The 26032-nt window shown below is 39.8% G+C and overlaps 2 protein-coding genes across 3 annotated transcripts; both read left to right on the top strand.

The window, feature by feature from the left end:
• Positions 1 to 1816: 1816 nt before the first annotated feature.
• Positions 1817 to 7132, top strand: syap1 (synapse associated protein 1). Of its 2 annotated transcripts, none has more exons than XM_066670993.1 (9): positions 1817 to 2187; positions 3029 to 3147; positions 3637 to 3703; positions 3979 to 4052; positions 4191 to 4330; positions 4806 to 4960; positions 5173 to 5231; positions 5325 to 5481; positions 6066 to 7132. In XM_066670993.1, exons 1-9 carry the CDS (start codon positions 1974 to 1976, stop codon positions 6191 to 6193), a joined length of 1113 nt encoding a protein of 370 aa, XP_066527090.1. In that variant the 5' UTR covers positions 1817 to 1973; the 3' UTR covers positions 6194 to 7132. The 2 variants fall into 2 exon arrangements, with proteins under 2 accessions (XP_066527090.1, XP_066527091.1); XM_066670994.1 differs by having other exon boundaries at positions 1819 to 2187; positions 5325 to 5472.
• Positions 7133 to 7581: 449 nt separating this feature from the next.
• On the top strand, positions 7582 to 21616 carry fbxl5 (F-box and leucine-rich repeat protein 5). The gene is made up of 11 exons (XM_066670992.1): positions 7582 to 7728; positions 9872 to 10087; positions 12707 to 12802; positions 12977 to 13169; positions 13719 to 13898; positions 14404 to 14529; positions 14666 to 14814; positions 16440 to 16522; positions 16764 to 17462; positions 19456 to 19604; positions 20312 to 21616. Exons 1-11 carry the CDS (start codon positions 7645 to 7647, stop codon positions 20386 to 20388), a joined length of 2052 nt encoding a protein of 683 aa, XP_066527089.1. The 5' UTR covers positions 7582 to 7644; the 3' UTR covers positions 20389 to 21616.
• Positions 21617 to 26032: the final 4416 nt, after the last annotated feature.

The raw sequence follows: 26032 nt of genomic DNA, 5'->3' as shown, positions 1-26032 counted from the left end.
AAGTTTTACAGTGAATACGTTGGACACTTTGTGCTTTTGTCAGGTAAAGAAATGTTGAAGGGAATTTTAGAAATCACTGATTTTAGTTTTTATATTGCCTTTATTTTTTAACCTTTCTGTAAACTATGTTAGATACATCACCAATATTTGTGCATTTGTTCGCCTGTAAAGTACAACAGTGAGTGGTTTTGAATGAAGCCCCTTAATTTCAGCCACTGAAAGAAGAGACTAAAAGCCCCTGTACCCTCACTTGTGCAGGAAACGCTGCGCTCTAGCGCCCTCTAGGGGTTTCTCCAGCATAATCACAACTTCCTCCCAATGCATGTACACTCACTGGTTCTTCTCTTCCAGCAGAGCATAAAATGAGAGCTCATTTAGAGCGGAAATGGGGCGAGCAAAGACATTCCCCTCCAAAGAGCCTGATAGAGCCTGATGAATTTCTCCCTCATTGTCCACAAGCAGCCACCCACATCTTCTTTCAAATCATTACCAGCTCGCAGGGTTTTATTAGGCCTCTGGAAATGAAAAAAGGAACGGAAGTCCTCCTCCTCCCTCAGGAGTGCCAGTGCATAAAATTTACATTACCACTGTAATGTTTTCCAGCTCATTTTGATGAATCCTCCCTTTTGCTGTCTGCCTTATATGGTTTTGAGGGTAATAAGTTCCATTAATCAATTCATAACTACCTCAGCTCACGTTCTCGGGGCCCTCCTGGGAAATTGACTGGAGATTCATTCTATCTCTTATGTACACATCAAGCTTTTACTCCACTCTATCATAATATTGACATATGCAAATCCCTGACTGTTCTGTTCCCATTCACGTCCACCAAAAGGACCACAGCAATGCCACCTACAGAACAGTATCTCAACATTAAATCAGACAGAATACAGTAATTCCACTGTTGAAATAAATGCTGCCCCCTCCAGGGTGTGTTCCCGTCTTGCGCTCAATGATTCTGGGTAGGCTCCGGACCCACCGCGACCCTGAACTGGATAAGCAGTTACAGACAATGAATGAATTAATAAATAAATATAAAAGTTACCTGTACATATCAGCGGCATGGTGGCGCAGCAGGTAGTGTCAGTGACACAGCTCTAGGGACCTGGAAGTTGTGGGTTTGATTCCCGCTCTGGGTGACCCTCTGTGAGAAGTGTGGTGTGTTCTCCCTGTGTCTGCGTGGGTTTCCTCCAGGTGCTCCGGTTTCCTCCCACAGTCCAAAAACACACGTTGGTAGGAGGATTGGTGACTCAAAAGTGTCTGTAGGTGTGAGTGAATGTGAGTGTGTGTGTTGCCCTGTGAAGGACTGGCGCCCCCTCCAGGGTGTATTCCCACCTTGCGCCCAATGATTCCAGGTAGACTCTGGACCCACCGCGACCCTGAACTGGATAAGGGTTACAGATAATGAATGAATGAATAAATTCTTGAGAAATTAAATAATCATAAGCTGGTTTGGGGCTTTCAAGATGAAGGGGAGGAGTAAAGGACGGGGGGTGGAATATATAAATATAATTTATATATTTATATAAATATAAAGATTTATAAATATATAAATCTGAACATAAATTAATTTCAGGGGGTTAGTCAATGAAGAGAGGAGGGCTGAAGAGGATACCTCCTACAAGTGTTTCTGCCGTGCTGAGCCCGGAGCAGCGCCCTTATTCTCCCTGTTTACCTTTCTCCCTGGGTAGTACAATACATAGAGCTTAACATAACGGCTCCTGCATCAAAACGGTGCAAAAATGCGTGTTCTGTGTCGGTCCTGAACATCTACATGAATAGGTAGAGCAGCCAGTACTGTGTTCGTTAGGGGGCGCTGCTGAGATCCACCGCCTCAGAAAACCCCGAAGAAGCAAACGCTGCTGCTGACGTTGGAGGGGGATCATGGAGTAGTGCAGATAAATATCTCGCTTTCAGACAGGTTTAATTCGGTTAAAGTGAGCTAGAACAGCCACGAACACACGGCATCCACCATGTTTAAAGGCTGGGGGTCGTGGCTTGGCATCGAGTCTCCTCTTGGAACGGAAACTGAAGCCGAAACTGTGCCTGGAGCAGCGGCGGAGGAGGAGAGGACAGACGAGGAAGCGGAGAGAGAAGTAAACAAAACACCTGAGAACGAACATGGAGCCGCGGACACGGAGCACGTCCCTCCGCCGCCGCTGCTGGAGCAGGCGAAGGGTTTCAGCGGTGAGCCCCCTGTCTCTCTCGACTGAATCCAGCTTGTTTCATTTTGCCTGTTGCTTCCATACCACATTAAACACTGAAGCAGGCGTCTGTTAGGCACAGCTGGTGTATTCAGTTGAGGACTGTCCATTGGGAACAGCGTGTGCTGTTATTGTTTGACTAAACCGGCTAAACCGAGAAATCCTGCTTTATGTAATACCCCCCTGGTAGAGTAAAGCCCTATTTTATTACACGTCCTGCTGATTTTTTTTTCTCTAAATGTACCAGATCTGCACATCATTAGCATAACGGTTTATACACTGAATAAAATATTAATACCTTTTTATGTACTGTCTGATATGTTTTTAATGATGTTGACAAGCAGAAAAAAGAAAGAAGTGTGAACTAAAGTTAGCAGAAGAAAGATGCTGCCTAAATTGTACTCCCTGTATGAGTATGGGCCACAAAGCAGGATTTCCTTGTTTAGCTAGATAACTTAACCCCAAAGTAAAGCCCATCCAATGGGTAAAGAGCTGAGGGACATTCCTATTGGACATTCCTCGACTTTGGGCTTAAGTTATTTAACCAACTAAGAAATCTTGCTTTGTGGAATACCCTGGCCAATAACTTAAATTTTCATAATGAACAGTCACTGTTAGTAATAAAGGATAATGAAGATGTTTGATTGGTTGTAAGTTTGTGTTCTCAGTGGATTATATACGATGCAGTGGATCACTATAAATCACGGCTGTGGAGATACAACCATAAATTTGTTTTAATTTGCGCTTATCTCTTTTCACTTTTAAAAGTCTTATTGATCTGTCGTCAAGAACTAGTCTCATTACTTTCTTTCTTTGTGCACCAGGATTCATTCTGAACATTGCAAGTAGTGCTACTAAGAAACTCTCAGAATCTGTGGCTGAGACCGCAAGCAGCATCAAGAAGACTGTCGAGGAGGGCAGTATAGATGGCATCTTAGATAAGGTGATCTCTCTCATATTCATACATATATATATATATATACACACACACACAGTGGAACCTCTACCTACGAACTTGATTAGTTTAAAATAATGGAAAAGCAATTAATGCGTGTAGCGTTACTAAAAATAAAAAAGAAATACAGTGGTAACAATAGTAAACAAGAAATAAAAAAGTTGTAAGTGGTTACACATCGCTACCTTGAAGACGTGACGACTGGCTGGAGGAGTAACACAGGCACTGGCTGTATGACAGGAGGTGGGGGTGGGTGGAATAACGGAGAGTAGGTCGTGAATGTGGGGAGACGAAGCGTAGTTACGGCTTAACTTAGCACAAATTTCGATGTCTGCTATTTACACTAATGCTAAATTGCTAAAACTACAATTTGCTAATCTTAAACACTGAAGTCTGGGACTCACCTATTGGGGTCAGTGGCCATTTATATATATATATATAAATACAACAACACAAAAATCCATTTTCTTTCCTCAGACAATTCTGGGAGATTTTCAGAAAGAACAGGAAAAGTTTGTGCAAGAGAAGAATTCCAAGAAATCAGGTGTTGCAGTCATTTTATCCTTATTATTTTTGCACATATAACACTTGTTGTGTTTTTATTAGCTTGATGGAAACCTTCACTTCATAAATTTTTTGACTTTTCCAGTCTCCACAGTGAGGTAATGTATTAGTCCTTCATGGACATTCTAGTGTTAAATTTGCATCAAGCTAACAATACATTAACTGTCCCACACTCATTAAACATTACTTGTATATACTTACTTTTAAAGTTTAGTCCTTCATTATTTGTATACATTTATTATTCTTTATCTGTAGATACAGCAGTGCCTCCCTGGGTTGGATACAGTGAGGAGGAAACCATTCAGCAACAGATGCTGGCTTTATCAGCTGTAAGGTTTACCTTATAGTATTTCTAGTGTAAACATTTGCATTTATTTTGAAATACAGAACTACATTGTGAGACAATATATTCGATGTAAAAAAAAGAACAATAGTTTTGTTTTTTTTTTTGGGGGGGGGGGTTTCAGGATAAAAGGAACTTTCTTCGGGACCCTCCAGCAGGTGTGCAGTTCCAATTTGATGTTGATCAAATGTATCCCATTGCCCTGGTCATGCTGCAAGAAGATGAGCTGCTCAACAGGATGCGCTTTGACCTGGTCCCTAAACAGTGAGTGTGAATAGTGAAAAGATCTGTACTTTCTGGATCATATTTGGAATTGGATTACTCACTGATGTTTTGCCAGACGTTTTTCATTGTCCTCACCCCTGTGCCACTATCATTCAGAGTTTATACACACAACAGCTTTTTTCTTACTTTAGTGGACAGCAAAACAGTAGCAAACACATCCTTCATCACACGTGTTGCAGTGAATTGTTGTATTGATGAATTGTGTTAAGTTTCACTGAACTTTGCAATTGTTTTTGCAGTAGAATGTGTACTAGCTTGTACTCTTCTGTAACAGATGTTGTCAACAATTTTTCAACATTTAATTGCATCTCTCGAGACTTGATATTTTTGTTACACGAGCTCAAGGGAAGTATCACTGGTTGTAGTTCCACAATGTGAACAGTAGTAAGGACAATGCTATACAGACTTACCTTTGTATGTATCTGTAGATCTGACCTCTGTGTTTGTGTTCTAGTGTGAAAGAGGAGGTGTTCTGGAGGAACTATTTCTATCGCGTATCTCTTATTAAACAATCTGCTCAGCTCACGGCCCTGGCAGCACAGCAGCAGGCTGCAGAGAGGAGAGAAGAGGAGAAGAACGGAGCACCTCCACAGACAGAGAGCATTCCAGGTTCAGTCTCAATGTCACTGAATTACACATCATTAATTGTATAATGGAGCGGAACTTCAAATAGTGATGGGTATAAGTAAATGCACTCTTTCTCATATTAACCTAAATGTGGTATGTTTGCTAGGTTTTGCCCTGGAGCTATGAGGCTAATAAAGCTAAGTGGCAGCATATGTTTTTTTTTTTTAAATCATGTAATCTCTTCTATTCCATAGAAAATATCAGACCAAAAACTCCTCCAACAACCATCAACTCCAAACCCAAACCTAATGAGGTACACAGTGACACTACCTAGTTAAATTGTTAAGATCGACGTAAGTGGATAAGTAAAACCTTAAACTGACTTTTCTTATATTACCTTGTACAGCATGAGGAGGAGGAGATCTCTACCAGTCCTGGAGTTTCTGAGTTTGTGAGTGACGCGTTTGATTCATGTAACATCAATCAGGAGGACTTGCGGAAAGAGATGGAGCAGCTGGTTCTGGACAAGAAAAATGAGGACTCTGTCCAGGAAGGTGAGTCTGGTCAGTAGAGACTACATTTTATTTTTATTTTTTTTTTCAAAAACAGTTAAATCTACTCTTGCACTGGTTTGAGTTCTCAGTATTTTGATTGGTATCTGAATGAGAGGCATGTTTAACTAAAACCTTAAAGCAGCCATTTAGCGAGAAACCAAGTTTTCCTTTTATTATAGAGTTATGGGATCTATATAATTAATACAGTTTTGATCAAATTAAGACAGGTAGTGTCGCAGTCACACAGCTCCAGGGACCTGGAGGTTGTGGGTTCGATTCCTGCTCCGGGTGACTGTCTGTGAGGAGTGTGGTGTGTTCTCCCTGTGACTGCATGGGTTTCCTCCGGGTGACTGTCTGTGAGGAGTTGGTGTGTTCTCCTTGTGTCCGCGTGGGTTTCCTCCGGGTGACTGTCTGTGAGGAGTGTGGTGTGTTCTCTCTGTGTTTTTCTTTAAAGATCTTTAAAGATCTTGGTACTTCATTGTATCCTGACATTTATCACTGAATATAATAGCAGCAATTATGAGTAAGACAAGTTTGAATGGTAGCGTCTTCATCATCATTCGTTTCTCCTCATGCCTTTCTTCCCTCATCAGAAGACGCATCAGAGTGGGAGAGGGAGCTGCAGCGGGAGCTGCAAGAGTATGAGGTTGTGGCAGATGCAGAAAACCATGATGACAACTGGGACAGGGAGATTGAAGAGATGCTGCAGGCTGAAAGCTAAACCCCAGAGCCATTGTTTCTTGAGTGGACTCATCGCTGGACTGGGTGAAAGAGAGTGAACAGAATGGACCGGAGTAGAATGAACCAAGAGTGGCTTTTAGAGACCACTACATTAAGACAGCTCTAATATAATGTATATCTTTATGATGTCTTTCAAAAATGAATTAAGAGGAGATGTATTTTAAGAATGTGTTTTCCCCCAATTTAAAAATAGCTGGTTGTAGGGATGTAAATCTATTTCTTTTTAGTTAAGGTTGACATTGGCTTAGTGCCAAAATGCACAGCATCTACAGTAAAAAAAAAATCCTCTTTGCTGAAAGAAATAAATGGTTAGTTCTACTTTTTATACAGAAGAGTGATCTGTTTCTGTGTTTAAACTGTCCTGCTTTTTTCAAGTATGAGGCTTTGTCCTTCAGTTTGGCTTTGAGTTTAAACTCAGATTGAAGAGAACTGACCTGCAACAAAATCCAAAAGCAGTGAGCTCAAACACAGCGGGTTCCCAAACAGGCCCAGTGAGCTCGTAGAAAGCATTTGTCACAGTCATATACTCATCTATTTTAACCACAGCTGTCTTTCACATAGTGAACATTTGATGGTGAATGATCCATATGACTTTGATTAAATTCAGTACTTTAACAGATTAAAATTAAGAACATTATCTTAACTACTGCTTTTGGAAAGTCAGTTCCCAGAGTGTATTTAATTTTACATTCACACATCACATCATAAAATCTTGTGTATTTGGGGTTGTTACATGTTTGTAACTGGTGGATTGGAGGTGAGCATTTGATTTGTTCTCCTGTTACCACACTTCCAAAAGTTAATTAAGTCATACACAAAAAAGATAACTAATATATCTTTGTTTTTTATTGTTTTTCTTCTGTTTTTTTTTTTATATATTACCTATCTGCTACATTATCATACTTTTCTGTCTGTCATTAAAGTCTATGTAGAAAATTGTTCTCTGTGTTTTCTTATGAAGTATGTATATTTAAAAAGAGAGTAAGCAAGGTGACTAAATATTTTCATCTGTGGAGGTTATTCTATTGTAAAACTAAACCTTTTCTCGTCTTGTCTTGTCCCATGAAGAATTATTTGGGATTATTCAGCCACATGTGCACAAACCTGTTCTGGATAAATAGGGGAAGGGGCCAAAATAACTAATTCAAAATATTCTTGAGCATTATGTTTTGAGTGAGGTGGGTTGAGAGTCTCTTTATCTCTGTTCGGTGTGTCGCTCTACAACAGTAGTAATCCGGAGCTGGGGTTGAGTGGATTAGCGATACTCCGTGTATTTTTGAGTCCCGACCAGAGCCGACTCAATGTGTCGACTAGATTTTAACCAATTTTCTATGATTCAGCGAGTCGACTCTTTGGTATCGACTCTGATTCATTGGAGTGGATGTGATGTGATGGAGCAGTGGTGAGAATGTGTTGAATCCATGGAGTGATATGGCGCCTTTCCCCGACGAGGTGGACGTCTTCACTGGGCCGCACTGGCGCATGAAGCAGCTAGTCGGACTCTACTGCGATAAGGTACTGCTTTAATACATCAGTTAACAATAGCAGGTCTTTTGCGGGCCGTTTTAACTGAGTTGGTTAATGTTTATTAGTCAGCGTTCCTGCGGTGCCGAAGTTGGTTTCGTAGCGATACTCTCCGTTCCACCTTAAATGTTGCAGCAGTGACAATGTAGAACATAATCTTTTATTCATCAAATAACGTCTATTTAAGTGAACCGTGTCAGTAAACTAAAGTATATCAACTTTTACCACATATGGCAGCGATAACATTATCTGCGGATTTGTATTCGCATTTTCCGTTCCACCTTAAATGGTGCTGTCTAATGTTCCTGCCGCACTATTTAAGGTGGAACTGATTTTTAATCAGCTCATAAATGTTAAGGCAGTGTTTCAGTGGCTATGATGAAACTGTTTCACTACTTAAGGTGGAATTAGAAAAATCGAATAAGTTACCAGCTAAAGCTAGGGCGAGTGTTAGGGCTAACGTTATCCCTGTTTGTATGTTTAGGTTAGTGGTGTCAGTTCACTTAGACCGGTGGCATCATTTTGAATTAAACATAATAATGTTATCAGAAAGCAGAAAAAACGAGGAGCGTATTAAAACAAAATTAAACGTATTCAATCAAACAGCGTATCAGAAACATAGCTTGCATCAGCCGAAGCTGAATCCGTTTTGTGATGCATGAAGGGGCCTTGCGAATAGCCGACGTTAGCGTTAGCCTTAAGTGTTTTGTCATATTTCGAATCAAGATAACGTTAAGGTTAACTGACCAAGATAATCATAAAATAAGCATTATCCTCTTTCTATCGATCAAGCAAATATACAATGTATATATATATATATGTATATATATATATATATTAAAGTCCTAATGTACGATGAAATGGACCAACGTATGCTGTCAATCCGTTATTTAAGGTAGTCTGAATCGATTGAAGGCGTTTTATGGTAGTTTGGATCAGATTATTCTTTCCTTCGGCTGATTCATGTTGCTGTATAGTCAAAAGGAAAATTAACTGCGTGTGTGAACTATGTAGTAATCAGACAGTCACACCCCTTCACGGAGTTAGTGTTTACCGCTCTTTGGGACTACGTGCTTTACGTGCCGCCGAGAGATAGTCTCCTGTAACCAAACCTCACCGGGCGGGTAACAGCACAGTTGGTTGTATCTGGTTTGTGTGGTTGTAGCTAATTAACCATCACCCCAACCCTACATTTTGAAATAAAATCAATATATATTTCTCTTGTACCTTTCAAACTGAATCTAGGTTTTGGCTGGAGGTTACGTAAACAAGATCAGCCATGACTGAGTGGAGGTGTTGATGTAGAAACATATACTGACCAAATTAAATAGCAATTAAAAAAGGAGAAAAACGATGCTGAATTTTATAGCTGTTCATATTATTTACTGTATTTATTATTTAATCATTAAAGGTGCGCTAGGTAGTTAAATCGCAGTGCCCGTCTGTGCCATGGCCTGTGTTGTTGTAGTTCTTCTACTGAGCCCCTAGAGGCGCATATCCACAATCCAGACCACTGCACTAATGCAATCCATTGGCCAAACAGGTGAACAATGCTAACAGAGACATTCTCTCCTAGTGTGCTCATATAATTGTTAATCTGACAGGCTGCTATTGTATATAAGATGCTGATCTTAATTATTGCCTGATCAAATAATTAAAAATTATGTACAATATATCCTTCATAATGTACTGTTAATTTATGCACTGAGATAATTAAACAAAATTGCCTAGTACTCTTTAAATAGTTAAGATCAAGTGTACAAAATCATGGAGAGTGTTTAGATGTGAAAAGCTAAAGAAACACATTTGGTCGTTATTGTTCACATTGCTGGTGACTGGAGTCAGACGTCTGAAGAATTTAATTCCGCTGAGAGTACATGACAATGCATTTCTGTATAAAATTAAATATGAATGTGCTTCTTGATGGTTGAGGAATTATTGTTATTTTTTTTAATCAAAGAAAATCTTTGGTCTACAGTCTCTTCATATTGGAGTGGATAATACAATAACAATATAACACACATTAGTACTCCGCCAAACTGAGGTTCTAAGGAAAATAAAAGGCTATACATATTTAAGCACACCCCAGACTTGCTATTGATGTACAAATTCCTGATTTTTCTTCTGTCCACAGCTGTCGAAGACCAACTTCTCCAACAACAATGATTTCAGGGCATTTCTTCAGACGCTCTGCGCCACATTCAAGGTGTTCAAGATACATGAGCAGATTGAGAATGAATACATAATCGAGCTGCTGCAGCAGCGCAGCCGCACCATCTACAATGTACACTCCGACAACAAGCTTTCAGAGATGCTCTCGCTCTTTGAAAAAGGGCTCAGGAATGTCAAGGTGTGTGTGTATGTCTCCATATCTATGTAGTTATGAGTTATTGTCATAACTACACTATATGCCCCAAAGTGTTTTAACGCTTACATTAGACATGATGATCTTGGAATCATGTGCAGCTGATCCCATTTTAATATTGGTGCTTTTTTATGATAATTATACAAGTTGAATATGAGTAACTTACACTTAAATAATTAAATTAGAAAGGGGAGCCTGTACAGTGTTGTTCTTGTTGCCTTAATTCATAAGCTTCTTTAGAGGTATCTGTTTTTTCTTGTCTTATGTAAGAGGAGTGACGCTGGCTAGTCTTATTGTATGTGGGAAGGGTTGACCTTGTTTATGTGTGGTACAGAATGACAATGTTAAATGTCATTTATGTATAGTAGTTGTCCTAGCTCAGCATAAATATGTCATTGCTGTAATCATGGGTGTTGTCATGGGTGCTTGTGGTTATTAATGCTAGTGGTCACAGCAGGCAGTTATTATTTTGCTGAGGTATTTGTTGCATCAGTTCCATTTAGGCATCAATTAAAGCAGCAAGTAAGCCTCAGTGGTATTACAGCCATAATAAAATTTTATCTACACAGTGCTCATCTAGATATGTTTTGTCCAAGTTTCTCTGTATACGAATCTGCATCAGTATTTGCTTTGTTATGAATATGTATAAAGTATTGGATATGAACATTGTCCCACAGTTCCTGTATGTTACTTTCCTAGTACAGCTTGCATGGGTTGGTTTTTTGATATCAGTCACCAATCCTGATGCAGTTTTTATTATTTCATTAGTTTTATCTCAAGAATGATATAAATGCTGATATATAAATGAGATATTTCCAGCTTTGAAATAGTCAGCAGTTAACTGTGTCCAACTTAGCTTTCCTGATCCGGGTTTCCCAATCGAGTAATTTTCCACTGGGTGAGTACAAAAAAAAAAAAAAAAAAAAAAAGAGGGCATTCTGTTCTGAGTCCTAACAGTAACAGGATGGACTGTGTAAACTGATGTAAATAAATCATGGCTATTTCTGAATCTGTTTATTTACACTTAGTCTTCAGAAAAGATTGGCACAAGATGGACACATCCAGCCTGTCAAAATCATCTGCTGCTGTAAAGGTTTGGGGAAAAGTAGCCCATGTTTAAAGTGTGGAACAGTGGAGTTTTGTTTGTCGATCCCAAAATGGCAGCAAACGGGGGAGGCGAGTTAGCTTACAGTCTGTTGCACTGCGTAGCCTTTTCAGCCTGTGATTGTAACTGGGAGCACAATTCATAACAGATCTCAGGCCTGTTAAGCCAAGGAATTAGTTCAGACAACATGAGAGAATTCTGAATTTAGATCAGATGTTTCTCTCTCTCCCTCTCGCACTCTGTCATGAGCACAATGTTGTTGCTGCCCACGCTGTGCAGGGTTGGGAGTGGCACTTTGCTGTGCTGGGATGACTCAGGATGTTGTGGTGCTGTGTAGCTGATAAAAAAACCCGTGTCTTGTGGTTCTAAGAGGTGTTTTCATCTCATGTTCTTTGGTTTACTAAAACAAAAATAGTTTATTTAAAATGGTTGGATAAAAGCCTGCTTTCATGGCTGTCCTGTCCGATCCAAAAGAAGGAATGTGATGCAGTGTGCACGTGTCACCCTGAACTGCATCTCTGCCAAACCACATTCGTTTTAGAGTGCTGGCTCCTTGTTGTGTATTCCTCCTGGAAATTTTGATTGTGTTTTAATGACTTTTCATGCGTTAGAATAGAAATTTTATCTGTAATGTTTAGTGATGAATTGGATAGGGCTATAAAATGGAGGGGAAAAAATGTGACCTTTTTTTTAAAGCTTAGAAAAGTAAAGATGCATGGTGCGTTAATATGATACGGTTGAACAGTATTTTTACACGTATTGAACATAATAATGAAACATTTACATTGTGGAATTTTATAATCACTTGCAGCATTTGTAATAATTCATTTATTTTGTCCAATAACTGACCCTCTTTTGTCAAAGGTTAATAAACAAATTAGAAAAAGTTAATCAATGCTCAGAGACCTGACTCATAAACAAATCAGTCATAAAGCAGGTAGTTCTGGTTCCTCTCTCTTGTCTCTATTGAGAACACACCTCTCCTCTTGTAGTGTACGCTGTACCTGATTCTCCAGACAATTCAGCTTCACATTTAGTGAACATAGACATGTGTTTTCTGAAAATAGTGTTTTGCCTAATTGCTGGCAGATATTTTACTTTTAAATGTGGTACCCTGGTCACGAAAAACAGTTTTGTTGACTGAATTGACTGAATGTGTAATTTTTGAATTTATTTTAAAACTGTGCACAATTTAAGTGAAAATTATTCTCTTGTTTGCGATGTTTCATTCATCTCTATTCTGGAACATAGTGTGTGAGCTTGTAATTACAGGTTACATTTTAAACTCCTCTTAAAGAGCATTCATTGTCAGAGTAGTACACAGCCTCTGAAGCAAGGAAACAATTGTTTTCACCTGTGGTATTGATGCAGGTGATGTGTAATCTCAGAAAGAATGCTACAATTGATCTGTTTGTGGGTGTTTGTGCATGACTGTATACATTGTCCAGGTGTAGTGTGTCTTTTAAGTCTGCTAATGTATAACTCTCTAAACCCTCTAGAGTGAGTGTGAGCAGCTGAACTATGCGCAGCAGCTGAAAGAGCGACTGGAGGCCTTCACCCAGGACTTCCTCCCTCACATGAAGGAGGAGGAGGAGGTAGGGCACCAAACAGCACGCAAGCCCTTATCACACCCAGATCTCCATTCTGATTGGGTATTGGAAGAGAGACCTAGACAGTAGTTTGCTGAAGTTCATTTGCTTCTTACAGTAGTATGTACTTCTCAGACCATTGTTTCATCCACTCACTCTTGTCCTTCTCTCCTGTCTCAGGTCTTCCAGCCCATGCTGATGGAGTATTTCACCTATGAGGAGCTGAAGGCTATTAAGAGGCAGGTGATAGCACAGCACTGCAGCCAGCAGTGGGACAAAACTGAGGAAGTGCTGAAAGGTTTAAATCTGTGGAGCCAGGCCGAGGAGCTGCACAAGGCTTTCAAATACTCAGACCATGAGAAGACAGAGGACGGTGAGAGCAGCTTTTGACATTTACTGTTTTTAGTTTGGGCTTATAACATTTAGGGGCGCATTTTGCATATGCTTCTCATGTAATGAAAAAATAAAGAAATATGTAAATATAATTTTGAGGCTTATCTCTACTGACTCACATTTCACATGCAGGGGTGGCCATGCTGAAAATAGGTTTAGGACAGAATTTCTGACAAACGTAAGCCACTCGATTTTAGTTTAACAGCTGTTTCGTAATTTGAAGACGAGAAATTACTGATTGCTTCTGTTTAAACTATCACATGCAATTAGTTTTGGTACACTAAACCTCACCAGTGTTATGAATGAACCCCTGGAAAGAAATTAAATTTCCTATTTACCCCTGACTAATATATTGCGCAAAGGATTTGGGAACATATTTCCTGTGCAAAGTCCAGTCTTACTCAGACTAGCCTTCAAATAAATCAGTCTTTAGATTTTAAATCACTTAAAATGATGTATATGTTTTGGACCAAAAGATATGTTGCAAGTGTGTTACAGTATGTGTGTTTGTGTTTTTCTGCTCTATCAGAGCGTGACATTCGAACATACACACACATCTCAGCATTACCAGATGAGGTCTTGGTGCGGCTGTTCCAGTACCTGGGCCCAAAGGACCTGTGCCGCTGCAGCCAGGTGTGCAGTACCTGGGCACAGGTAGTTAAAACGGGTTTACTCTGGAGACATCTTTACCCAGTCCGCTGGGCAAGAGGTGAGACACCAGCTGTTACTTCTGCCTCTGTGTCACCTGTGTGGAATTATGAGACCAGAAGGCTGCATTCTCTAGGTCTGTGCATAAGCAACATAAATGCAGATATGTACTGTTCTAGGTGTAGCTTCCCTTTTTCAGATTATTTTTTTTACATATGCTCACCCTTATGTTCTTTCATGCCGTGTATTGCAAGGTGCAATATGCAATTTCTAATGTCCACTTAGTGTATAAGTGATTTTGATAACATTTATAAAGTTGCTACAAAGTGAATGCAGTGAGGGTAGACACTTTCTTTGTAATGTCCAGTTATTTGTTTTTCAGTAGACTGGAAATGCTCTTTGACTTTACATTTTCAGTTTTTTCCCTACTCTTAACACACTGCACCATTTTAGGAAGTGCTTGTTAACTAGCTCATTATTGGGATCTTGCATCAGGCCTGGGAATCACTGATCTATAGAATGCACTGTCTGAGAGAGAAACTCATTATTATTTTTTTTTTCCCTAGGGGACTATTACTGTGGTCCTCCGGATGAACTGGACCAGGATCCAGATGAGGAGTGGGTAAGGAACCTGCAGGAGGAAGGAAAAGCTTATCAGGAGTGGGATGAGGATGCAGATGTTGATGAATCAGGTAGCAATCTCTAACTCTTTTTCTCACTCATTTAATTATAAACACCATATTCATACACAAAGTCATTAGGGAAACAGAAAGTCTTCCATTCAACTGAAGTAGATGATTTTGCATGAATCATGCCTTTTCTCTGCAGAGGAAGCATATGAAGACACATTGGCCATCAGTGCAGTGAACAGGGAGAAAAAGTTATTGAATGGAATGATCCAGAACCTTCTCCCAGATGTTGGGCCGTCAGTACGCACCATTAGCTTGGCCTACAGTGCTGCTGTCTCCAGCAAAATGGTGAGTGGAAACCTCCACACGTATAGCCTAAATGATATCAGCCCATGAGTTTGTGATACTTCTTCTGAGACCAAAGCTTTGTTAATGGAGTCATTCGGAATGGTCAGATAGTAGTGTGTAATGGCCCATAGGGAAGCTGAGGTTGATTTAGTGGAAATCATTTTGTGGTGAAAAGTAATTAATTGATTAAACTGCAGTATTTCACATTATATAGAATTTCTCGGAGTTTAAAGGAATTTTTAATTAAATAACAGATTCAAAATCATTGTAATGCTTCTCTGACATGTAATGGGGAGTGTAGAGTCTCTGTCATTGCAACATTGAAACTTCTTTAATGCACAGCTGGGTGTTGACCTGAGGCTGTACAATGTCTGCTTTGTAAACAGGTGTTCTGACAAGGTGTGCTACCTATTGATATCTATGCTACATAACCGCAGCTCTGTGCATGAATCTTTTCAAGTTTTTCAAAACTCTGCATGCTGAATCAGTTTATTACCATAATTGCCTTATCTTCCCCCTCATACAGGGATTTAGATTGTGCATATCTACTGCTTATACTTCTGTTAGGAGCATTTGCTAATATATTGTAGGTAGTTTGACACAAATTATACTGTTTTATTTACTGACAGCTGTACTTATAAAGGGGCAGCAGGTAGGCGTCGCAGTCACACAGCTCCAGGGGGCTGGAGGTTGTGGGTTCAATTCCCGCTCCGGGTGACTGTCTGTGAGGAGATGGTGTGTTCTCCCTGTGTCAGCGTGGGTTTCCTCCGGGTGCTCCGGGTTTCCTCCCACAGTCCAAAAACACACGTTGGTAGGTGGATTGGCGACTCAAAAGTGTCCGTAGGAGTGAATGTGTGTGTCTGCATTGCCCTTTGAAGGACTGGCGCCCCCTCCAGGGTGTATTCCCGCCTCGCACCCAATGATTCCAGGTAGCCTCTGGACCCACCGTGACCCTGAACTGGATAAGTGGTTACAGATAATAATGATTGTACTTATAAAATAAAAGTATGGTGGCACATTTTGACAAGGTAGCACAACTATGGTAACAGAACACTATGGTATAGTGTGACTCTAGCTTGTGTTGTGTTTTGTAATCCACATGATATATTTGTATAATATCTCCCTTTATGAAACTGAAACCATAAGTACTGTCACAGTGTTGGCTCAAACAGGGCAGGGACACTACATAGCAGCGGCACTGGTCAGGGATGCGAATTTGTTTGTCAGATTTTGTAGACAAAACCCAGTGCATCAGGGGCTTTATATGTCCCTGCTTAACTAGCTAGCAAACAATGGTGGACACAGAATGACGCAGCTATAGTAACTTACACGTGATAACTGAAACAGCCATGATGTATCTCGATTGACATGCATTTTCTTGGAGATGGACCTGTCAGTCACAATTATCTAGTTTGCGACTACTGGTTTAGAGGTTTGCAGCAATTCTCAGCTGTAATTAAAAATAAGTGTTTAGGTCATTTTTGCTAATAGAAATCAATTGAACCTTGACACATGCAGCAGGATATGGGATCTGTGTTTCTTTTAAAACTGTCTGAAATAATTTATAGGCCAAGGATGATATATCATATTGTCAAAATAGTTTTTTTGTTTTTTTTTTCCTCTAGGTGCGTCAGATTCTCAGACTGTGTCCAAACCTTACACACCTTGACCTCACACAAACCGATGTCACAGATTCTGCCTTTGACAGGTGTGTGTTATTCTACGTGTAGTGCTTGTAAGTCATATGAACTGACATTGTCAACAGCAAAAAATAAACCCAGTCCTAATCATAGTAATAAATAACATCCTTTTTGGAATTTACTACAGTGGGGCAAGTGGTTTTAGCATAGATCTGTGCACACAAACACTCAGTAAAATATCGCATATGTTTAATGACAGAAAGGAATACATGTCACTGAGTAAATTTCTTTTCTGTTTCTTTCTCAAAGCTGGGCAGAGCTGGGAGCATGTCAGTCCCTTGAGCACTTGGATCTGTCAGGCTGTGAGAAGATCACTGACCACACCGTGAAGAGGCTGTCCATGGGTTTAGGTGACCTTACCCTACCCAAGAAGAACCCTGAACGCAGAGCCAAATTTCTAAAAGGCTTGTCTTCTCCAATCCAACTCTTGGATGAGCATTCTGCTTACTCGGTGGGACGTACCAGGCAGGCCCTCATCTTTAAACGACGGCCTGGTGGGCAAGGCATGGCCTGCAGCCCTGTCTGGGTTTTGGATCCAGCTGAGCTGGCAGACATCGAGGATGCAGTTGATCGGAGCAGACATGGAGGTGTGTCTGTACAGGAAGAGGGGCAAGGTGCCATTTTAGAGCTGCAGGCAGGAAGCGGGTCTTGCTGCTGCAGGAGGAGCCGGAGGCAGAGCTACAGAACTGGTGCAGATGCTGGCTCCTCCTACTGGCAACAGCTGTATGGCTCTCTGCAGTGTGGCCACTCTACCTGCTGCAGTTCAGACACTGCGATCAGGACAGTGAAAGGAGCGCAGTGTGAGCCTCAGGCCACAGGAGGCAGTGATGTGTTTCGGACTAAATGCCTTTCTGAAGGCGACTTGAGGACTGATCAATCAGGAGCCTGTCGAGCTCTCAGGTTCCTCAGCTTGTCAGGATGCTATCAGATCACAGACCTTGGCTTGAGGTAATGTATTACACACTAGACTTGTGCAATATTTATTTTCCTCTAAATGTAGATTGTCATTAAAAACGTTGTAAATAAAAAATGTGATTGCCCAGAACCAATATTAACCACAGTTTTGACAGCTTGTTTTCTGATCTCATCTTCATAGTCTCTCTCTTTCACTGTATATACACACACACACACTCTCACACAAAAGGTGGTTCCTACACCCCTTACCCAATTAGGATTGGGCAGTATAACGGTAATATCATATTTAAAAATGTGGACGGCGTCTCATAACGAGGGCGGAACTTATGACAGGTGTATGGTGTGTCAAATTTCTGTTCCGTGTCTTTAAGTAAAAGGCCAAATGTGCATTTAAGAGAGCCACAGGGAGGGGGCGCTGTGGGAGCTCGCTGACTGTTGATGTCACAGGCTGAAATGAGTTGAGGAAAAAAAAACAGCCCGGTGGAGCACTGCAGTTTTAATTTTAACCCAAAATTAGTGCTAAACATACGAGGAGGAATCTGAAATCAGACAAAATACCCTTAAGAAAACCACTCGACTTTGTGCTCACGTGTATGAGGCTTTATCTGCTAAATGTGTGTGTTCTCAGCCTCAATTCACTGGAAAATCATCTGCTAAACCACAAGTGCCTGTTATATGCTTTTTAGACAGTGTAGAAACATCTTATTTTGTTTATTTTATTATTTTTTAACTCTTCTGTTCCTCCAGCACCAGTTGCTGAAATCTGCTCTCTCATAAATGTTTTTTTTATCGTCAACACGTATGAAAACCCTTCACTCATGATGCCAACCCAACCCAACAGTAAACCCCACCCCACCTCGGTAATACAGCATACCGTGTTAATATTTTGAGACCATACGATGGTAATAAAGACATGGATACTGCCCCTTCCTATAACCAATCAGTCCTTGAAAAATTAAGCAGTCCAATTATGTATTTCTAAAAACACTGAACATGCCAAAACACACACAGAGCAAAATATGTAAAATAATCAGTCAATGTGAATGGACTTGTGAAAGTCTAAGATTGTGTAGGGATGGTAACGAAGTCATATCACAAGCCTGTTACAAACAAACCCTAATTTGTGAGACCTCTGCAATTATATGGTAGGTTGCAGATTTTGCCACCGTTGTTTTGATTAAAATATTTTGAAAACCTTGAAGAGAAGATATGATATGCTTGAAGCGTGTATTTACACAATTTAAAAATGTTATAGCAGGGTGCCTGCATGTCGTTTAAATTTTTCTTTTATTTTTTACTATGTTTTAAAGGTAATTATTTGCCTTTATGTGCTCTTTAAGGAGCGATCAAATATTTTCTACACTGATTCTTTTTGCTACTTTTTGGTGGCTAATTTTGGAATGGATTAGTTTTACAAGGAAAGGTAGGATAGTCAAACTATGACCGTTTGCTCTTTCAGGGGTTATCCTGTAGATATTTAATTCTATAATTATACTGCTTTGATTTAAACATCCATTGCTGTTGGATATCATGTACATGCATTCTGGTACCAGTACCAGGCTATCAGTGCTAGACAGATTTATAAAATTGGTATATCGTTTATCTGAATAGCACTTCAGAGAAATTGTAGATGGAAAAAAGTAGCAAAAAAAGAATAAAATAAACAATGACTAAAAAAAGTTACTCAGCCAGTAAAATGATTTCTTAAACAGCTTCTGTAATGCACTAAAGAGTGTCAAAATATTGTAACAAGCCTGACATTTTCTCCTCTATAGCTGCCCAATATATCATACTTTTAATAATATTCACAGTACTAAATTGCTGTTTTAGCAGAGCTGCTTTGTGCTTTTGTGCCCTGTAACAAACTGTTGCACTCTACTGGTTGTGTCAGTTCAGTTAAATGGTGGTGTGGGAGTAAATAGATAATGTTGGACTAAACATAATACATGCCCTTGAATGATATTGGACCTGTGCTCTGCTAGTGTTGACTGGTGACAATTTCTAACCTTGTGTTTGTTTGTGGCAGGTGTCTGTCTCAAGGAGGAGGGCTCCCCCTGCTGGAACATCTGAATCTCTCAGGCTGTCTGTTTATCACTGAGGTGGGCCTGCAGGAACTGGTTTCTGTCTGTCCCGCACTCAATGATGAACACTTCTACTACTGCGATAACATCAATGGTACCCCACCACTACCACCACATACACATATGTTTATTGCTAACTACTGTAATGAATGATTTGAATGATGAAACACTACCCCATCCAACTGTATAGAAAGAGAAAACTGTTTTAAATGTTTGTGTTCTATGTTAATGGATAGCATTGGTAAAAGGATGCTGTATTTTATAAATTCACCTGCATCCCTGATTTGAATTTAGTTTCTGACATCAAACAATTTTTGTGATGATTTGGTATGTTTGCACATTTTGGTAGTTTCTAAATGTTTCTGTAGTAGTAATGTTAAATGTTCTGTAGAAATGTATTTTAATAAATGGTGTAATTAGTGCTTAACCCAGCTCTCATGCAACACTGGCCTTGTGTGCGTGATGCTGATGGGTGTACAGTACCTTAAGGTAAGTGTACAGAAACTCTCTAGAACTAGACGAGTACATGGCTTTTCAGTTTTTCTGAAGCATTCTTCAGCTCTGCTTCGTCCTGTGGATGTACTGATGTCTCTGTAATGGCACTGGATATGCACTCCTGGACAGGCTGTATTGGTTGTTTAAACTTTAGCCTCTAAATTACAACCTGAGCGATTATGGAAAACGTGTCTATTTTTAGAGTCTGACTAAATTTATTGTAGTGTAGGAAGCAATGTATTTCCAGCCATTGGTGTGGAGAGCTAACGTTTTTCTTCTCACACTGTTCTAATGCTCTTTCCACAGGTCCTCACGCTGAGACGGCGAGTGGATGCCAGAATCTGCAGTGTGGCTTCAGAGCCTGCTGTCGTTCTGGAGAGTGATCATTTTCTCTTTGTACTTTAGTTTGTTCAATGCACCTCTGCTTCTCACCTTATTTCTCATTTGTTCAACTTTTATTAGTTGCAACTCTGTCTTGAAGCAATACTTAAGCGTTGTTTAACCTAAAAGCAAACTGTCTGATCAGTATCACAGACTACCACTGAAAACCCAATAACTAAAACACACACTTTAAGCAATAACCATTTGGCCATTGCTGACATCTGGGAATAAAGTTTTGAAATAACGTGTCATCATGTTAAACTTATATTCCAGTCATGGCTTTATGAAACAGAAGTGAGTGAATATCTTGGCAAAGCTGTTGCTGAAGAAAATATTAGTTTAAAAATATCATGTAACTTCAAATTTTTCTGATATACACTGCAGTCAGGGGCAGCCTGTTTACTCTTCATCCTCAGACGGGTTAAGAAGTACAGCAGGTGATTCCTATATGAACACTACACCCACTCTGAAAGCACAGCTTTGAAAAAATATGTTTTAGTTTCTTATTGTGTGTGTTTGAAGTCAGTGGGTTTTCATTTCATTTTTCTATAATGCACAGAACATGTCTGTGGAGATTGACAGTATGCTACAGTATACAACAAAGTTTAGTTTGAAAAGCGCTGGAGTATTCCTGCACCCAATGCATCGTACCTCCTCCATTTGCACTTTAAGTTTGAGTGCCCCTGGCTGTACTCTGTCACTAATGGGGAGAGTTAAATTCCTAGGTACACCATCCATTTCTGTGCAGTTTAAAGATAAATATGTACAGTTGTAGATGATTGTGTTAATTAAGTCGTTTGCTTTGAATTCATCCTTTCATATTTGAAATTGGCAAAAGGCAGGATATCGTTTGGTCTAATTTTGAGTGCTCCATTGAAGTGTAACTTCCAGCACAAACTACATCGCTACTACAGAAGCAAATGTGCGAAAATCTTTTTCTTACTTTGTAGCAGTAATCTTTCACAAAGCAGTAGACCCACCTGTATACTCTGCCTATGTGGACATGTTTAAATCCGTACCCCACCATTACTGTAGAGTTCCATCAGTTTTGCTGCTTCTGTAAAGATGTGCTTGGCCTCCTTTCTCATTCAGCCATCCAGACTTTGCATAAGGAAGACCACTTTAGAGCAGTTTGTCCCATGCATGGGTTCAGTCTGGCTCAGGATGAAGTTGCATTGTCTGTTGTAAGTAATTAAATATATATGCAAACATTTTTCCTTTTGAAAACTTTCTTTTGTATTCTGAAAATGTACTGAATCTTTGGGTGAAAGCAGCTTGACAAATGATTTAATTCCGTTTGTGTTTAATATATAAAAAACACAAGTTATGGCAATAATTCTATAAATAGCAATAGGACTCAGAAAAAGTGTTATATAGACAGGAAGGGTTTTCCCCTACACAGCACTGTTTTTCCTTCCCAATTTACAGCTAATTTTAGAGTCTTTTATGAGTTGAGTCGTGCATTTTTGAGCAGGGAAAACTAAAAAAAAAAAGACAACAACAATGCAAAGGAGTGGTTCTAGTGGGAATACAAGCCATTGGATTGGTTTTTAGACAATACAGAGCTAGATTCGTGAGTTGCTTGTGACCCCCTAGTTTGAGATAAATACATTTTAACCAATCATGGTTTAAAATGTAAGCACTTGGTTTACACCCATTTCCCCCCAAGTAAATGTGTCTTTATTTAAGCATAGAATTAACTCCTACAGGCACATATATTAAAATATTAAATATATAAATTTATATTAGAGACCTTGTTGGACCATAGAGAACACACAATCATGAAACCTGTCCAAATTGAGGCTGAGAGAAGCAATGCTGTAGGACATTCTACTACATAACATTAAATGATAGTTATAGGCTGAAATTAAACTCTTGTTTGAAATCAAAGTAATATATTTTGTACAAGTAATACACAGTGAAACATATTGTTGATTATCTTGCCCAAAGATGCATGGTATATATATATATATATCACACACACACACATATATGTCTGGATTGCATATCTGTGCTGTGGACCCCTGGTAGAGTCCGAACCCTGCATATACAGGCTTGGTGTCCACTCTGTGGAGGAGAGTCATGCTGTCTGAGACACTATAGAAGGACAGTAGTCCTACCCTGTGGTCCAGATAAACCCCTATCCTATGGGATGTAGGCAGATTGACTGCTGGGCTCAGGTCCTGGAAACAGAAATCTAAGTGCTCCGGATGGTCCTGATAAAGTTGGGCTTCCAGATCACGGGATACAGCTCTGTACTCCTCAGACAGCCTAAGGTTCTTATGTGCTGTTTTATTTGATTAAATGGTATACAGTAATGACAAAAGCTTTTTCCACACACAAGTCATGGTTTCCATGGTGTTCCCTCTAATGCTCTTTACCCGTGCTTGATATTGTATTGATTTCTTGTTGCAAGATGTCTTCTATGTGGCCCTTGAGGGCAGAGATGGATTCGATTACTTCTCCACAAAGAGAACTGAAGTTTTACTTCTGTATCTAAAGACTCTGCAGATCCAGGAAGCAGGTGGAGAGCCTTTCTCAAAAGTTCCAGCATAAATAAACAGAAGACAGAAAGACACAGGATGTGTAATAGGACATGGAGGGATGTGAATCAGCTAGCCTCAACAAGCCAAGATCTTGATTCCTGTTGTAAGACATTTAGAACCATTTTCTTAATTGTGGTCTCCAGCAATTTTAAAAACCTAACTGCCCCTTCGCCTCTTAAGCACTCATCCTAATATTCTAATATTTGTCCATTCCCCAGGGTGGTTTATTTTCCCCATTTTAACAGGTATATATGAAATATTGTTTTGTGAAAAGTGTTTATTTTGGCAGCAACGCAGCATTTGCCCCTCCACTCCCCCTTGAGTAGGTGTAATTTTAGGCTACAACTTATGTCTTCATCAGCCCCAAATAGCAAGGATGCATTGGATAATGTCATGCCAACTAGAACAACCTGAAAGTCCATAGAACAAATGTCCGTCCTTTGCGTACTTGATAAAGCACAACTTGTGATATGCTAGTGCTAACATGGAATGGGCTTCCCACACAAACCCCTGCAGATGTGTAATTTGGATTTCTGCTCTAGTGACTTGTATTCTAGACACTGTTAGCTAACATCACTTAACCACCCATTACCTGCAGGAACTGGACTTGGATCTGAGTGTTTGAAAGCTACTCGAGCAAAGAGTCACTCTTCATCATCATCTCCAATATCTCCTGATCTGAAGGTTGTTTATCTGCTCTAGTTCTGCCCTCTCCTGAACTTGCATCAGCACCTTTATCTCAGAGCGGCTGCTTTTTCTACAGTGTGGGCCATTTATATGGATACACCTTAAAATGGGAATAGTTGGTGATAGTAACTTCCTGTTTGTGGCACATTAGTATATAGGAGGGGGTAAACTTTTCAAGATGGGTGGTGACCATGGTGGCCATTTTGAAATCGGCCATTTTGGATACAACTTTTGTTTTTTCAATAGGGAGAGGGTCATGTGACACATCAAACTTATTGGGAATTTCACAAGAAAAACAATGGTGTGCTTGGTTTTAAAGTAACTTTACTCTTTCATTAGTTATTTACAAGTTTCTGACCACTTATAAAATGTGTTCAAAGTGCTGCCCATTGTGTTGGATTGTCAATGCAACCCTCTTCTCCCACTCCTCACACACTGATAGCAACACCTCAGGAGAAATGCTAGCACAGGCTTCCAGTATCCGTAGTTTCAGGTGCCCTGTCCTCCTGTACTTCATGCACTAAGCCACTCACACTCCTCTTCTGTGTCCAGAGCCATGTCCTGTTTAAGAGCAGTAACAACACACCATATCATTCACCAAGAAAGGATAGGCTGCATTATGTGTATAATATCCTCCCATTTTATCAGCTCCCCTCACTACATAGGTTTGTTTTGGTGTTCTGCAATTACAGACAGTAATCAGTCTGTTAATCTGCATCCTTTGTTAGCTCACTTTCACCCTTTCTTCAAAGATGAGGATACCCAGATGATCGCCTCAGAGCAGGTATGATCTCGACGGTGGATCATTCTCCGTGCTGCAATGACGTTCACATGTTGGTGCTATTAGTATGTGTTGTACAGCTAGAAAGGGATCAGACACATCAGTGTTGCTAGAGTTTCTAAACACCTCAAAGCTGCAAATAGCCCACTACTTAAAGATATACAGCCAATTGTGTGACCATTGATGAAGGACTAGAGGACAACAAACACAAATAGTACAGTAACTGATTCGCTAATGTCTGACACTGCATCTACAAAGTGGACAGTATTTAATGCTTTATTTTTTGGGGAGGATAGCAACACTAAAAATAAAAAAAAAGAATCCACTAAAACACAGTTAAATTTGTTTTTTGCTGCATTTAATACGCACACAGTTTCAGATGAGGTGTCCTTTCTAGGGCGCCCCAAAGCCAGATGTTGGGGTCATAAACTTAATTTAGCTGCTGTCCAAAGAAACACACGGCTCTCCATTTTTGTGGATTTTTGGTTTACTACATTTGAATGCAGCAGATGTCCTTCAAATTGGGAACATTTCATGATGAATGGACCAATAGAAATGCTCCCAGTTTTATCCATCTCCTAGAAAGTTACTATTATATAAATGAGGGTTTATATATATTTTTGTTTGACCTCAAAAATTGCTTTTGGATGTTAAAGGTTTTTCTAGTTTTGCAGAAAGGTATAATGAAGTTTTCCAAAAAATGATTGTGTGGACACAGCTCCTTACGCACAGGGTATATTATGTGCTTCTCTCTCCTAGCGATCTTCTGCTTGGATTTCCTCAACTCCTGAAAACTGAAAGATGATAACAAAGAGGAGATTATATTTGTATAGCAAATAGCAAAGAAGTGTAGACACTAACAGAAAGAAGCTACTATGCTTAAGATGGATTGAAGCCTGTGAATATTTAGGCATGTTCAATCTGAAATATGCCTATCTGCTAGGTACAGAGAACTTTGCTGGTCAAATTTCACTGTAGACAATATACATCAAATAAGGTGTTCAACAGACTACATTGTAAACATTAAAATAATCACTTTAAGGTTGGCCATATGAACTGTCCAAAGATACATTTCTTATAATTTAAATGTTTATTCATTTACTGTTACTCTATGCATTGGTACAAATACTAATCATAAACAGACTTCTTTTCCCAGAGCAAAGTAGAGGAGTGGTTCAAAAGGTTTAGAACACGTTAACTACATCAGCCTCATTATCAAGTGGAACATTTACGACACCAAACAACTTTTGTCAGTTTGTCTATATTTGTGTTAAAGGGAACTACTGGTTTACCTAGATATGTGAAACAGTATGTTTACAATGCAATGCAGTTTCTTGTTAATCATTAGACTAACTACGACCACCTCTTTCTCTGCCCGTCCCTGTGAGGCAGACTCTGTATAATGAACCTTGAGGTCATCCAGCATGCACAGGCAGCAGGTACAGCTCTGGTCAGTACATCAGTAAACCTCCAGGAGCTTATTGTGTTGAGGGAAGGTCATTCCCTGCAGCTTCCTGGTGGCATCCACCAGTGTATGTGCCTTCCTTATGTTAAGGTCATTACAGTAAGAGGCCAAACACACCAGGCAGGACTTTGTGTCCTTGTATTTCTGGCAAGTGCAAATATCACAGG

The sequence above is a fragment of the Hoplias malabaricus genome, chromosome 5, assembly GCF_029633855.1.
Source record: "Hoplias malabaricus isolate fHopMal1 chromosome 5, fHopMal1.hap1, whole genome shotgun sequence".
Taxonomy (NCBI): domain Eukaryota; kingdom Metazoa; phylum Chordata; class Actinopteri; order Characiformes; family Erythrinidae; genus Hoplias; species Hoplias malabaricus.
The sequence above is the reverse complement of the archived record's forward strand: the minus strand, read 5'-3'. Positions and strand labels throughout refer to the sequence as shown.

Excerpts from the sequence above, each read along its gene's own strand:
- syap1 (XM_066670993.1), top strand. The coding sequence starts at position 1,974 with ATGTTTAAAGGCTGGGGGTCGTGGCTTGGCATCGAGTCTCCTCTTGGA. Across the intron at positions 2,188-3,028 it reads GCAGGCGAAGGGTTTCAGCG|GATTCATTCTGAACATTGCA; the intron begins GTGAGCCCCCTG and ends TTTGTGCACCAG. Across the intron at positions 4,053-4,190 it reads AGATGCTGGCTTTATCAGCT|GATAAAAGGAACTTTCTTCG; the intron begins GTAAGGTTTACC and ends GGGGGGTTTCAG.
- fbxl5 (XM_066670992.1), top strand. The coding sequence starts at position 7,645 with ATGGCGCCTTTCCCCGACGAGGTGGACGTCTTCACTGGGCCGCACTGG. Across the intron at positions 12,803-12,976 it reads ACATGAAGGAGGAGGAGGAG|GTCTTCCAGCCCATGCTGAT; the intron begins GTAGGGCACCAA and ends CTCCTGTCTCAG. Across the intron at positions 14,530-14,665 it reads TGCAGATGTTGATGAATCAG|AGGAAGCATATGAAGACACA; the intron begins GTAGCAATCTCT and ends TTTTCTCTGCAG.